This window comes from Mustelus asterias, chromosome 6 (assembly GCF_964213995.1).
Source record: "Mustelus asterias chromosome 6, sMusAst1.hap1.1, whole genome shotgun sequence".
Classification (NCBI taxonomy): domain Eukaryota; kingdom Metazoa; phylum Chordata; class Chondrichthyes; order Carcharhiniformes; family Triakidae; genus Mustelus; species Mustelus asterias.
Genome location: NC_135806.1, coordinates 93,059,672 through 93,075,820, shown reverse-complemented (window position 1 = coordinate 93,075,820; position 16,149 = coordinate 93,059,672). Strand labels below are relative to the sequence as shown.

At 41.9% G+C, this 16,149-nt stretch overlaps 1 protein-coding gene across 1 annotated transcript in view; it reads left to right on the top strand.

The window, feature by feature from the left end:
• The window catches only part of LOC144495003 (uncharacterized), a 218,217-nt gene that overhangs the window by 52,321 nt on the left and 149,747 nt on the right, over positions 1 to 16,149 (top strand). The window contains exons 5-6 of the mRNA XM_078214763.1: positions 909 to 997; positions 5,213 to 5,327. Coding sequence (XP_078070889.1) covers positions 909 to 997; positions 5,213 to 5,327 — 204 coding nt within the window. The remainder of the gene's footprint in view (positions 1 to 908; positions 998 to 5,212; positions 5,328 to 16,149) is intronic.

The window sequence follows — 16,149 nt, the reverse complement described above, 5'->3', positions numbered from 1 at the left end:
ATTTGACCCATTGAGTCTGCACCAGCTCTGACAGAGCATCTTACCCAGGCCCACCCCACCTCATCTCTGTAACCCCATGCATTTACTCCACTAATCCCTCTAACCTATACATCTTTGGACAGCATGGGGCAATTTAGCATGGCCAATCCACCTAACCTGCATATCTTTGGACTGTGGGAGGAAACCGGAATACCTGGAGGAAACCTGTGCAGACACAGGAAGAATCTGCAAACTCCACACAGTCACCCAAGATTGGAATTGACCCCGGTCTCTGGCGCTGTGAGATAGCAGTGTTAGCCACTGGGCCACCGTGCTGTTTAATCTGATTGCCAACATGTATTGAGCTTTCCATTTTGCAAGTTCAGTGTGAATAATTTATGGCCTGGATTTTGTGATCACTTTTCATTACACAAGCTTTCTATGTGCTCCTGTGCTGGAGCTTGCAGTAATTAGAAATCCATTCAGCGCGACGCCCTCTACAGTGGAACAGATCTGTGTGAAAAGGGCAGGCAACTGTTTTTCTCCACTAATCTGATTGAAGAATCCTTACTAAGGCTTCCTGAATTCAGTGTTCATGGTGCTCATTACTTTTATATTCAAAATCTCTAGTTTAATGTTTATATTTATGGCCTACTCCTGCTTTAATTTTATAAGTTTTGGCCCAAATTAAATAAATTATTTTTTGCGGTCCACTGATTCCCCATAACTTTGATCCCAGATTCATCCTTGTAATTTTTTCCCTTTTACGAGTTATTTTCCAAAAAAATGTGCAATATTACACAAGATCCACTTAAGTTTCAGATTCAAGCCTAGTTTTCTTAATCTTGCATTCTGGTTATTAATCATTTTTAAATGATCTCCAGTGTGCTAGTGTTCTACATAATTATTAATTGTACCATTTTAAATAGGTGGTGCTACTTACAGAGGGACTGAGTTCAAGAGCTGCTCAAATGCTGGAGATAGAGAATGCCTTCGAACTTTTAAATGGCCGATTCAGGTAAACACAATGCAGAAAGTATTATATAAGATATTTCTTGGGAGAAACTGGGCTTTTTTCAATCAAAATGTAAATTGTGCTATGGAGTTATCAGGAAATGGAGTCCTGATGGACATGGCCATCTCTTTATTTTGGATACTTGTTCCTTTGTTGAAGAATCTTGTTACTTTGTTGGGAACAAAAGCATTTCAACCCTGGGGAAAAAGATGGGCACTATGAAGGAGAGACAGAGCAGCACCAGGATGAGAAAGTTCGTTTCTGGGAGTTTATTTTATCGCCTAGTATGGAATTGTTTTGAAATTTTGCTTGTGTCTGAAAGTTTTATATTGGCTGCGATTTTGTTGGCATACCATAAGTCATGACAAATCTGGCCTCTTGAGTCTGCATGACAAACAGTGGGATCACGGTAGCAACTTTAACAGCAATGGCCAATTAGAATTTTGCTACTGGGGTAACTATCACATTAAGGATAGTGGCCTACCTCTTTGGCCAGAAGTACTGCAGCCTTGGCCTCCTGTTGTCTTTCACCACCTTTCACTAGCCCCCCTACAGTCCAGCCCATCTCCAAAGGACTTAAAATTTTGGTTGTTGTTTTAGACACATTAACGTATTTACTCTTTTCGTATCCTTATGGAGCTTGGGTGTATTTTTAGTGCTTTTGCTTCTTAGAAATGGCATTTATTTAGTGTTGGCCATGTGCTCAGGGTCAAATCGCAAGTCATAGATAGTTGTACACTGTTGTAATGTAGGAAAATGTGGCGCCAATTAGTGCACTGTTACAAAACTGGTGGGGATCTGTAAACGAAAAGAAACCAAATTTACTGAACAACCCACCAAATGCAGAAATTACTAACAAGATTTCACTTTTCGTAACTTTTACTTTAATGCAAGTCAGAATCAACATAGATTAAACATAAATTAACAAACAAATCACACTTGGTACGAACAAGAAATTCCACAGGGAATAGCACATACAACAGAGGCTATCTCACTGATCTAGTAGACAGTCCACTCTGCCTGTATGTCTCCATTTCAGTGACACGTGCAGAATTTCAGTTTTCTTCGAGGATTTAGCTGATTCTCCATAGGCAGCAGATTCTACACACACAGTTTTGCCCTATGTGTGCAATCCTTTCTGTATGGTGCACAGCCATTCAAAACAATCTGAACTCTTCTCCTGCACTTCTGCTTCTCTTTCTGTCTTCCATATTTCATCTTCCTTCCTTCAAACTCTTCGAAGTCCTTTCAAACTATTTGTAAAAAAAGTTACAGATTCACCAAACATTTACAAAGAATTACAATTGTTCCTTAGTGTTACTGTTTCTGTGTCAAAGGCTACCACAAATAATAATAAGATAAACAATCTGTTTTAATTATGTTGTTGAAGCATAAACATTGACCAGGAAACTCCTTTGATTTTTCTGTATGATCCTTTCCATTCACTGAGGGGATAAACAAATCTCAGTTTAACATCTCAGCTGAGAGCATCTCTGATCATTCAGTACTCACTTAGTTCACTAAGTGTCAGCCTAGATTTTGTCCTTAATGCTCTGGAGTGGGGCTTGAACCCACAGCTTTTTGACTCATTAGTGAGAGGCTACCAGTGAACCAACGCTGTTACTTAGGCCGGGATTGTCTGCTCCTGCTTTTTCCAGGCGAGAATGGCAATTGGAGTGGAAAATCACGTAAGAGGCCCACATCGCATTTTATGTTGGCAGGAAATCTTGGCATGATTCCGCATGACTGGTGTTTGTTCCTGCAGATGCACAAGAAACAATGTCAGTGAAGACTTTGCCCATCAAGCTGATTCACTTATGCACCTTTCTGCCAGAGTTGGTGCCATGGAACTTGGAGGGCATCCATTGCCTGTGGCTTTGAAAATCACAGCTGCCATTAATTTTTATGTGACTGGCTCCTTCCAGGATCTCACAGACAACCTTTATGGCATCTCACAAACCTCTGCACATAGGTTTTTAAAGTTTATTTATTAGTCACAAGTAAAACTTACATTGCAATGAAGTTACTGTGAAATTCCCCTAGTCGCCACAGTCTGGCGCCTGTTTGGGCCAATGCCCCTAACCAGCTCGTCTTTCAGAATGTGTGGGAGGAAACCAGAGCACCCGGAAGAAACCCACGCAGACACGGGGAGAAAGTGCAAACTCCACGCAGACACTGAGCCAAGCTGGGAATCGGACCTGGGTCCCTGGTGCTGTGAAGCAGCAGTGCTAACCACTGTGCTACCATGCCGCCCAAGGAGGTGCACCAAGGAGGTGATGGATGTATTTTTTTCAAGAGTATACTATATCAGTTTTGACCAGAATCAGGCTATCCAGGATGGAGGAACTATGGGATTCACCTAGATTTCACTCTTTCCACAGGTGCTGGGTGCCATTGACTGCACCCAAATTGCTCTGTAACCCCTGTGGCATCAAGGAATGTAGCTGACATCCCTTCCTGTTGTTCCTGACTTTTCTGATGAATGTGTTCTTGAGGCATGACCGCACCCAGAGGCATGTCATCTGATAGGGCTTCATCAAATTCCTGGCCCCCAGCAATTCTCCAAGTGCTGGAGCCTTGAATGTCCTACTTCCACGTACTGTGGATCAGAGAGAGTGAAGTGCTCACTAGATTGTGACCCCGAGACCTCTTTAATATCAAGTCGAGGTATGTCTCAGCACTGGTTGAGAGTGTGGGTGAAGGCTGTGACAGCTCTTCAATCTCCACTTCCAAGAAATCCTCATCACTGGTCTCTGAGTGGAGTCTTGTGTCTGGTTGGTGGAGGTCCTTGGCTGCTCCCATTTCATGCCTGCAGGAAAAGGGAGATTTTATTCATTCATGGCAGGGGCCTTCAAATACAGGGGACATGACTCATGTCAATTTGGTGTGCTGGATGATGCTGTACTGGATCCTCACTTGGTTTATCACCGCCCAGCTTACCTCCTGAGCAGGAATGGTTGCATTCCTCTTCGGGCAGCTGGTGGATCTCTCCTTGAATTGAGTGAACACTTTAAACTTGGGCATTCATCCGCCTGTCCGGGAACTTTTTAAAAAATGTTGTGCCTACTTGTCTTGCATGAAGACGAAGAGCACCTGCCAGGGCAGATGGTCAGGATGCCTGGCATATGAGAATGGTGAATGGGAGCAGCAAGGTGATGAGGATATGACCTGTTGGAGAGATGAAAATGTGTGTGGGATAGCAAGTTTCTCTTGAGCTATCAGTGAATGAGCTCTCTGTAGGTATTTGATGGGTGTGTGAGTGTCTGAGTTGAGAGTAATGAGATGAGTGACTTATCCTGGCGGAACAAAGGAAATAATTCATACTTTTCTGGCACTGGATGCCAGTTCTCCTTTGTGAGGAATTGGCACTGACCAGGGTTGCCAGCACTTGCCATGCTGTTTAAGTGTCCCTGCTAGCTGGACATCATGACGTGCCTCCATGGCATTGAGCATTCTGGTAAGGGAGGCCTCTGAGAATCAGGGCACTGACTTCCTTGCTGCCATCCTGTACCTTGGACCTAGAAGAAGTGGCTAGGAAATGCCAAGGCAGCCTTTAAATGGAGCGGCCCACTGATTAAAGCATTCAACTGATAGCGGGGCAGATGAACCAGAGGCTGTCTGCCACAGAGGCGGTGTGAAACCAATGCTGAAATTTTTTTTCTCCATGTCGCTGAAAAGCCATTGCGAAAACTCACCATCGCAGCCAGTGGGCTGAACGCTGCTTTTCCTGCCGACCATTGCACTCTGCTAAATTTGGGAAAATTCCATCCTTAGTGTTTATAATCTTAAATGTTAGCATGCTTAATTTTTTTATCTGCTCTTTTTGGTTTACACTAAGAATACAGTAAAATATACATTTGCCTTCAAAAATGGATAACTGGGTTAGAAATTAACATGGTTTAGCCTAACTGATATAGACCTATTTGTATTTGGTTAACTTCTTAATGTGGTGTTTTGTAATAATAATTAACAGGATCACAAATAACTTAATTATTTTCTGTAGAATAGAAAACAAAATTTTGTTGAAATTTCTCATCTGATTAGATGCATGAATAAATATAAATATTTTTACATGCTGTAAAGGTGAATATAATCTCATGGTGTCAAAATAATGTAGTGAATGTAAATTTTTATCATAATGCATTTATTGTAGAAATGTTCTCTAACAGTTAGATATGTTTTCATAACACAGTATATTAATGTTTGACCTCTCCATAGATCCTTATTAAGATTTGAAAGTCCCACATCTGAAGTACCAGTTTCACGCACTGAACTGATGCAGCTTATTGGAACATGTCAAGCACTTCAAAAAAGACTGCAAAAATGGCAAACGGTAGGTTGAAAGCCAAACAAGATTTGGAGTATTGATTTATTTATTCAATTGCACAAGTAGCAAAATAAGTGATCAACTTCAGGATAGAATCCCTGTAGTGCAGAAGGAGGCTATTCGGCCCATTGAGTCTACACCGACTCTCCGAAAGAGCATCTGGCCCAAGCTCACACCATGCCCTATCCACGTAACTCTGCACATTACAATGGCTAATCCACCTAATTTACACATCTTTGGACACTAAGGGGGAATTTAGCATGGCCAATCCACTTAACTTGCACAGGAAATCAGAGCACTCGGAGAGAACCAACACAGACATGGGGAGAACGTATAAACTTCGCAGTCACCAAAGGCCAGAATTGAACCCGAGTCCCTGGCATTGTGAGACAGCAGTGCTAACCACTCTGCCATCCATAATTTGAAGATGACACAAAAACATGATATCAATTATATGACTAAGTAGCTGGGCTAAGTACAGTGATTGGCTATAATGACTTCCTTATTTAATTTCCTGTGGATATTACACTTGATCATGTAATGGTCTAAATGGTAATATAAATTGATTATAACTAAAGAATACATAATGAATAACAAAGCAAACATTAATATTATCACACATGAAAAATAACTTATTAGTAATTATGTCAGTGATGCTAAATTACAGGTGAATTGTAAAATTCTCTTCAACATGGAATGGATTGACTATTCCACTTTTCTCCTGTACATATTATAAAGTACAGGTTGAAAAAATAACAATGTTATTTAAGTCAGAGATTAGTAATGGGTGACACTTTCTATTTGAGTCTCTGAATGGGTGGGATGTCAGCAGTGCTCTAGTAGTTTCTTCCCAGCAAGGTGGGTGGCTAGTCTGAACCTTGGGACATCCTAACGAGGAAGATTGCCTGGTTGTCACACGCAGCAGCTTGGCAGGTAAGGGTGGGGGCGGGGGGGGGGGGGGCGGGGGCACAGATGCTGGGTTTGGGGGCAATAATGGATTGGCAGCTCACCAGAGGATTTTTGTGGAGTTTAGAGGAACACACCCCCAAAAATCTTCAAAAACCCTCTCAAAAAATTGTCTGTTGTTAGATGCCTCCAGTGATCCCTTTTAAGGATCATTAGCTAAGCCTCTCAACATTAATTGAATGTGCCATTGACATCAACCATTGTCAAGTGTCCTTTATCAGGACCCAGTTTTCTCAGAACAGGCTACATATCTGATTCAGTGTTGAATGCTATTTGAGGAAGAGAAGAGAAAATACCGTGTCCGGACAAACATTAATTCCTCAATTAACTCCACCAAAACAAAGTAACTGCTGATCTAACTCTGCTATTTATAGGAACATGGTTTATGTAAATTGGCTGTTGCATTTGCCCAAATAACAAACTGATTACGTTACAAAAGGTAATTCATTAGCTATATTATGAAAATGTGAAAGACACCATTTTTAATGCAAATGCTTTCTTTTGTCTGCTGAGAGAAGGCTTAATTAAAAATGTGAAAGAACAGAAAACAAAATAATGCTAACAATGTTGCATATCTCATTTTAAACATTTGCACAAATGTGGGTTAATGAAGGAAAGCTAGCACAGATTTGTTAAGAACAATTAGTGTTTAACTAATTTTGAATTTTTTGATTAGCTAAGAGAGGGTCAACGAGGGTCATGCATACAAGTGACAGATAAAATTTAATGTGGAGTAGTGCAAAGTGATTTATTTTGTAGGAAAAACTAGGCAACGTAATATAAAATAGTGTGCAATTCCAAAAGGGGTGCAGGCGCAGAGGGACCGGGAATATATGTGTACAAACCGTTGAAAGTGGCAAGGTGAGTTGACAAAGCGGTTAATAAAACATATGCAATACTTGGCTTTATAAATAGGAGCATATAGCACAAAAGGAAGGAAGTTATAAGGAAACTGTATTAAGCCCTGGTTCAGTCTCAACTGGAGTATTGTGATCAAGTCTGGCACCACATTTTAGGCTAGATGTGAATGCATTAGAGGAGCTTCAGCAGTGTGGATAGATTATAAAAGCTGAGGCTGATCTCCTTGGCGAAGAGAAGATTAAGAGTTGATTTGATAGAGCTCGTCCAAATCATGAGGGCCTGGACAGAGTAGAGGGGGAAAAATCTATTCCCATTGGAGAGAATCAGAGGACATGTTTTAAGGTGATTGTAAAAGAAGCAGTGTTAACACGAGGTAAAACATCATTACGTAGCCTGTGGTTAGGACCTGGAATGCTCTGCCTGAGAGCATGGTGGAGGCAGATGTAGGTGTGATAGAAGCAGTTCAGAGAAGGTTTACAAGACCGATTCCAGGGATGGGCGGGTTATCTTATGAGGAAAAGTGGGAGAAGTTAGATTTGCAGAGTTTAGAAGAAAAGGGGCGACTTGATCGAAACCTTTAAGATCCTGAGGAATGTTAACAGGGTTGATGTGGAGAGGATGTTTCCTTTTGTAAGAGAATCTAGAATGAGGGGTCACTGTTTGAAATAAGGGGTTGTTCACTTAAGACCGAGATGAGGAGAAATGTTTTTTCTTAGGGTTGTGAGACTCTGAGACTCTCTACCTCAAAAGGCAGTAGAAGCAGAGTCTTTGAATATTTTTAAGGCAGAGCTGGGTAGATTTTCAATTAGCAAGGGGGTAAATGGTCATCAGTTGTCAGGAATGTGGTGTTGAAGTTACAATCTCAGCCATGATATGAATGGCAAAGCAGACTCAAGTGGCTGAGTGGCCTACTCCTAATTTGTATGTGTGTATGTATCTGAAACAAAAACATTTGTAGGGCTATGGGGAAAATATGGGCGACTTGGTCCAGGTGAGTCTCTTTTCTAGAGAGCCAGGATGGGCTGTAACTATTCTATGATTCTGTTATAAAAATGTGGAATAAAAACATGCCTTTAACTGAGGTACAGAATCAAGTTAGCTATTTCAAAGCTAGCAGACTCGAGCTTTCTCTTTTAGACTGCTTTGCTTTATTTGCCTTTTATATGAAAATTTGTCATGTGCTTGTTGGAAATCAATAATCTTGGACTTGTACTTTAATGACCTGATGATCAGGTACTTTTAGTTTTAGAATTCAGCATCAATGGGTATCCTTTTATTGAAGTGGTAGGGATCTAGAGAATAGCTTAGAAATGAGCTAGAAAGGTATAAGAATGAAGACTAGTAATGAACATAAATGAAATAGCAAATTTAAAAAAAAAATATTCTTTGGATATGGGTGTTTCTAGCAAGGCTAGCATTTATTGCCCATTTCTTGAAGTTGGTGAATTATTGCTTTTATAAGAATACAAAAACTAAAAGGATGGTCAAACAAATGGTGAGACTGTTGAATATGAAGATATCCATTTTTGGAGTAGAGTTAAGAAATGACAGGATTCTTTAGCATCGGTTTTGTATAGAAAACTGCAAAATGAGTGTAGGAATATATGAGAGGAATGTGAAAGAGCAATTGTTTTGCCCTGGATGATACTGAAATTCTTGGAAGTTGCTGCACCTGCACTCATCCATGCAAGTAGGGAATCACACTCCTGAGTTGCGTCTTGTAGATGACGGTTCAGATTTGGGGAGCAGGAGATAAAGGCCTTCACAATCGCACCGGAAATCGGTGGGGACAGACATTCAGAAGAACAGTTTTCTTGTTTTCAAAACGGTATGGCCGAAATTCTCCCAAAAACATCCTCAGTGTCGAATCCACCTGAAAATTGGAGTAAATCACGCTGTTTTTTTCAGTGGGACTTCAGAGAAGAATCTTCCACATACTGCGCACTGCAGAGTGCGCAAGCGTGATTCACTCCAGAATTTAGGGAGCCTATCCCCGCCCAGGAGGTCGGCAGCATGGCAAATGCCCCGCACTGCCGCCTCCTGATTACAGGCTAGCTCGATCACTGCCCCCCCCCCCCCAACCATGTCCGGCCCAGCCACTCCCCCCAGCAGGCTGACCACCCCCGCCCCCCCCCCCCCCCCCTTGCCCCAATCGCTGGCCTCGCTCCCCCTCCCACAGATCCCTATGCAGAGTGACAGCGGGACCCCCTGCACCCATAGGTCCCATGGCAGTGCTAGGGGGCACAGGCTGGCACTGCCAAGGTGCCAAAGCACAGGGGACACCATCCCTCCAGCGCCCAACCCTCTGGGGGGGCCTCAATTGCTCCTCACTTCAGTCCAGCGGCGTTGGGCCACCAGCTCCCCGAAAGTGGGGAGCTATAGTAATCCTTGTTGGAGTGAACCACTCTGGCTGGGGGTGGAGACGCTAGCCGGCACGGAGACTTTAGTCCCGGGCCCACTAATCACATTTAAAATATATAGTAATTAGTATTACCATAATTTATGCACCTCCCCACTGATTTCCGGTGCGATTGTGAAGGCCTTTATCTCCTGCTCCCCAAATCCGAACCATCATCTACAAGACGCGACTCAGGAGTGTGATTCCCTACTTGCATGGATAAGTGCAGGTGCAGCAACTTCCAAGAATTTCAGTATCATCCAGGGCAAAACGAACTACCTGTTGACAACCTTGAACTTCACTTCCTCCACCATTGGTGCACAGTGGCAGCAATGCCTTCCATCTGCTAGGATGAATTGCAACAACTCGTCAAGTTTCTTTCAGCAGTGACTTCAAAACTTGCAAACTCTACCACCTAAAAAGAAACATGGGAGCTGACACATAGGAACATCGTCACCTGCAAGTTCCACATTAAGTCAGGCACCATTCTGAGTTGGAACTATATTGCCACTGCTTCACTGTTGTTGGGTGAAGATCCTCAATGTTCCTATGCAGCACCGCCTTCAGCAGTTCAAGAAGATGGCTCCCTAATAGCTTTTTAAGGGTTGTTAGCAATGGAAAATAAATGCTCGCCTGCTTGTGGCACCCACAATCTATGAACAAGTAAAAAAAGCTGCAGATAGGATAGAACATAGAACAGTACAGCACAGTACAGGCCCTTCAGCCCTCGATGTTGTGCCGAGAAATACTACCCTGAGAAACTCTTGTAGCGACAACAATCAGAATGATTTTCTTTTGTGCTAAGTAGGAGTCAAGATTGGTGGCATAGTGGACAGTGAAGAAGGTTATGTCGGATTGAAACGGGATCTTGATCAATTGGGCCAGTGGGCTGTTGAATGGCAGATGGAGTTTAATTTAGATAAATGCGAGATGATTTATACAAAACAAAGAGACCTAGGGGTATAGGTTCATAGCTCCTTAAAAGTGGAATCACAGGTGGACAGAGTGGTGAAGAAGGCATTTGGCATGCTTGAGTTTCATTGGTCAGAACATTGAATACAGAAGTTGGGATGTCTTGTTGAAGTTGTACAAGACATTGGTAAGGCCACACTTGGAATACTGTGTACAGTTCTGGTCACCCTATTATAATAAGGATATGATTAAACTAGAAAGAGTGCAGAAAAGATTTACTAGGATGCTACTGGGACTTGATGGTTTGAGTTATAAGGATAGACTGGGACTCTTTTCCCTGGAGCGTAGGAGACTTGGGGATGATCTTATAGAGGTCTATAAAATAATGAGGGGCATAGATCAGATAGTCAACATCTTTTCCCAAAGATAGGAGAGTCTAAAACTAGAGGGCGTAGGTTTAAGGTGAGAGGGGAGAGATACAAAAGAGTCCAGAGGGGCAATTTTTTCACACAGGGTGGTGTGCATCTCGAACAAGCTGCCAGAGGTAGTAGTCGAGGTGGGTACAATTTTGTCTTTTAAAAAGCATTTAGACAGTTACATGGGTATAGAGGGGTATGGGCCAAACGCGGGCAATTGGGACTAGCTTAGTGGTTTAAAAAAAAAGGGTGGCATGGACAAGTTGGGCCGAAGGGCCTGTTTCCATGCTGTAAACCTTTATGACTCTAACTAGTGGAGAGCTTTCATGCTGATTTCTAGTAACTTCAATTTTGCTCGGTCTCTTTTTGTTATAACAGTCAGTCAACTGCTGCCGTGATGTCAAGATGAGTCACTCTTACCTTACCTCAGTTGTTTAATCTTGATTACATTCAATGGGCTCAAATAACCAGCAGCTGCACACTGACTCGCTGTGTTGCCATAAAGTGCTGTAGGGCTAATTAACGAAGGTGGAATGGGACAGAGGTGTTACCTTTTGTAGCAGCTGGTCAATCCGATTGGCTGTCAGCTCTAATAGCCCCAGCAGCAGCCACTGAAACTGTCTTGGTATGCCACAGGAATCAGCACTGGGGGTCTCAACTTTTACAATTAATATAAATGTTTTAGATGAGAGGGCCGATGGTATGGTTGCTGAATTTACTGATGCCACAAAGATAGGTAGGGAAATAAGTTGTGAAGTGGACATAAGGAGGCTACGAAGGGATATAGATCGGGTAAGTGAGTGGGCAAAGATCTGGCCAATGGAGTATAATGTGGAAAAATGTGAAATTATCTATTTCGGTGGAAAGAATAAAAGAGCAGCATATTATCTAAATGATGAGAGATTGCAGAGCTCTGAAAAGGAGAGGGATATAGATGTCCGTGTGCATGAATTGCAAAAGGTACAGCAAGTAATTAAGAAAGCTAATAAAACATTGTTTTTTGCGAGAGGAATTGAATACAGAAGTAAGAAGGTTATGCTTCAGTTATACAGGGCATTGATGAGATCACGTCTGAAGTGCTGTGAACAATACTGGTCTCCTTATTTAAGGAAGGATGTAAATATGTTGGAAGCAGTTCAGAGAAGGTTTACGAGACTAAGGTCTAGAATGGGTGAGTTATCTTGTGAAGATGGGTTGGACAGGTTACGCGTGTAACCACTAAAGTTGAGAAGAGTAAGAAGCGACTTGATTGAAACAGATAAGATCTTGGGTCTTGACAGTGTTGATATGGAAAGGAGGTTTCCTTGTGTGGGAGAACCTAGAACTAGGGGTGACCATTCAAAAGTAAGGAGTTGCCCATTTAAGACAAAGATAAAAATAATTTTTTTTCTCTTGAGGAAGAAACTACCTATAAAGCCTGCTTTGTTCAAATTTATGCCCTACTCTAGTACTTAAATGAATCACTCTCAAAATCAATCCAAAATTCTGTCCTATTGTGATTTATTTTTCCTTGAGGCTCCTTTACTATAAGGCTATTAATTGACACTCTTTTTCATCTCCTCCCCAACTGATCTAGAAAACTATCCGTGTACATTCTTATATGCATTCCATTAACTTGTCCTCACTATTATTGTAGATCTGGCTTTCCCGGTTTATACAAAGGTAAAAGTCTTCTATAATTGTTTTACACTTGTTACATGCACCTTTTAATTTTCAGATTTATACTCTGACATTGCAACTACTTTTATGAGGCATATAAACTATTCCCACAAGTGTTTTTGTTCTTTTTTTATTATTTAGCTCCTCTGAAACTGATTCTACATTTTGATGTTCTGAGCTAAGATCCTTTCTCTAATAAGCAGACTGTCACATCTTCTGCGAACCAAAATGTCCCCTACTTACCCACAATCTTATTCAATTATACCACAAGTTGTCTTCAGTAGGAAGAAGAATATGTGTTCTGTCACTGTATCAGACTAGATCTCAATCTATACTACTAAACAAGCCTGTGTACCATGCTCAGGAGAAACAGTGTATTTAAATGAAACTTTACTAAAATAACAAAGATGTGTTTCTGCTTTCTGACCCTCAACATTAAGTTAACCATATTTTCATGCCCAGTACAGATATCATATTCTTAACTTTAAGAAACATACTTTATTCAAAGTGGGCTTTTTGAAATCAATTTTTAAAAGTGGACATCATGCTGCATGATGACCACCATAGATTAAGTGACATTTTATGATTTTTGCTCGAAGAATTACTCAGGACTCTGGAAAGTTCTTAAAATGTAAATGACCATAGGTGAGCCCTCCTTGTAAAGACATTAAAAATGTGAAAGCATTTGTGAATTTACACCTACTACTGATTGGTTATTTACAGAAATTCAAAATGGTGCCCTAGACTTTGCTGGCTTGGCATTTAACCAAGAGAGGTGTGGAGAACTCAGTTTATCACAAGCAGGTGGTGTGGGCACAAACAAGAGGGAAAAACATACTTGACATCATCATCATCAACCTGCCTGCTGGAGGCCCATGACAGTACCCGTAGAAGTGACCACCGCAAAATCTTTGTGGAGGCAAAGTCTCCTCTACACATTGAGGATATCCTCCATCATGTTGTATGGTACTGCCACCATGCTAAATGAGATAGATTGTGAACAGATGTAGTAACTCAAAAGTGGGCAACCATGATGCGCTGTGGGCTATCAGTAGCAGCAACAGAATTGTACTCAACCACTGTAACCACATGGCTCAGTATATCCAGCACCATGACCACCAAGCCAAGGGATCAAGCCTGGTTCAATGAAAAGTGCAGGAGGGCATTCCAGGAGCAACACCAGGCATACCTAAAAATGAGGTGTCAACCTGGTGAAGCTACAGCCTAGAACTACTCACGTGCCAAACAGCATAAGTGGTATGTAATAGGTAGAGCCAGGCAATTGCACAACCAGTGAATCAGATTTGAACTCTGCTATTATGGATACCGTTGATGTTATATGTGAATGTGTTCCAACATGAAACACTGGTTCATTAAGATGTATATTTGTCTGGATTAATGTGAGGAGCCACTTTTAACCCAGTGAGAAAACAATCCAGTCCTTCTGTGAACAATTAAGAAAGAGTATTTATTAAAGTAAAAGAAAAGGAAAATACACAATAAGAAATACTATGATACACTATCAAACTTAAGTACAGGAATGATTAAACACACACTGTTTCTCTGCGATTACCTCTCATTCCCAAACTATTATCCATGTTCCTGAACTCACTTGGCACACACTCAAACAACAACCAATTTTGTAACTCTATAAGTCAAATCCAGCTCATTGTTACCACACAATATAGCTTGTGACCAGGTTTGGGAAACCATCTCTTGTTGGTTCAGCAAAGGTACAAAACTACGTCTTATAGAGGAGAATATCTGCAACCTGCTGTGGGTCTAAATGTTAGTTGGAACAGGCTTCTCGGGCTGTTGAATGTAAATATCTTCTCAGACTGTCGAATGTACTGGCCTGCTTTTCTGAGGGCGCTGGCAATTATACCATTTAGCCTCTTTGATGTTTAATTCTGTGGATTTGGCTGTCTGCATCTCTTGAATTCCTTGACTCAAGAAATTTGCATGTGTAAATCTTCACTCCGTTGTCTAGGTAAACTGTTTCACAGCCTCAAAATAAAGGGGGGTCGGTTTAAGACAGAGTTGAGGAGGAACTTCTTCTCCCAGAGGATGGTGAATCTCTGGAATTCTCTGCCCACTGAGGTGGTGGAGGCTACCTCGCTGAATATGTTTAAAGCGCGGATGGATGGATTCCTGATCGGTAAGGGAATTAAGGGTTATGGGGATCAGGTGGGTAAGTGGTACTGATCCACGTCAGATCAGCCATGATCTTATTGAATGGCGGGGCAGGCTCGAGGGGCTAGATGGCCTACTCCTGCTCCTATTTCTTATGTTCTTATGTTTCGTCTATAGGACAATTTACACCTTATTCTGTCTAGATGCCTGCTAACCTTGTTACTGGACAAATTGCATCTCATTGTGCATTCGACACAGCTGTTGTTAAGCAGATTTCTACCTGTTTCTGAGCAAATCACATCCTATCATACCTTTTAAAATTCTTGTTACTCCTGTTGCTAGGCAGATCCCTGACACTCCAGTTCTGCCACATCCAGCTGTGAGTGGTTGTGGCCAATTAAATAACTCTCATTGAAGGAGAAGGCTCCACAGTTCGATTCACTCTGCGTGCTAAAGGCATTGGATATTACAAAGGCTACGGGCCTTGACAACATTGCAGCAATAGTACTCCAGAACTTGCAATGCCTGTAGCCAAGCTGTTCCAGTACAGCTACAGCATTGACATCTACCTGGAAATGTGGAAAACTAACCCAGTATGTCCTGTACACTAGATACAGGACAAATCCAACTCGACCATTACCATCCCATTGTTCTATTCTTCATCAGTGAAGTGAGGAAAGGGGTGATCAATAGGACTTTCTCAACAATAACCTGCTCACTGATGCTCAGTTTGGATTCTATCAGGATCATTCAGTTCCTGATCACATTAAAGCCTTGGTTCAAACATGGACAAAAGAGTTGAATTTCAGAGGTGAAGTGAGAGTGATTGCCCTTGACATCAAAGAAGCATTTGACCGATTGTGGCATCAAGGAGCCCGAGCAAAACTGGAGTCAGTGGATAAAGCCTCTGCTGGTTGGAGTCATACCTGCCACAAAGGAAAGTGGTTGGAGATCAGTCATCTCAGCTCCAGGACATCACTTGGAATTCTTCAAGGTACTGTCCTCGGTCTAAACGTGTTTCATCAATGACCTTCCTTCCATCATAGGGTCAGAAGTGGGGGTGTTCACTGATAACTGCACAATGTTCGGCACCATTTGCGACTCCTCAGATACTCGAACAGTTCATGTTCAAATGTAGCAAGACAATATCCAGGTTTGGGCTGACAAGTAACATTCGCACCAGACAAGTGACCATCTTCAACAAGACAGCATCTAACCATTGCTCCTTGACATTCATCAGCATATACATTCTCCCACTATCAACATCCTCGGAGTTGCCGTTGATCAGAAACTGAACTGGATTAGCCATATAAATACCATGGCCACAAGAGCAGGTCAGAGGCTAGGAATCCTGTGGTAAGTTACTCACCTAACTCGCAAAAGCTTGTCCGCCATCTACAGGGTATAATCAGGAATGTGATGGAATATTCTCCTCAAGCCTGAATGAGTGCAGCTCCAATAACTCTGAAGAAGCTCAACACTA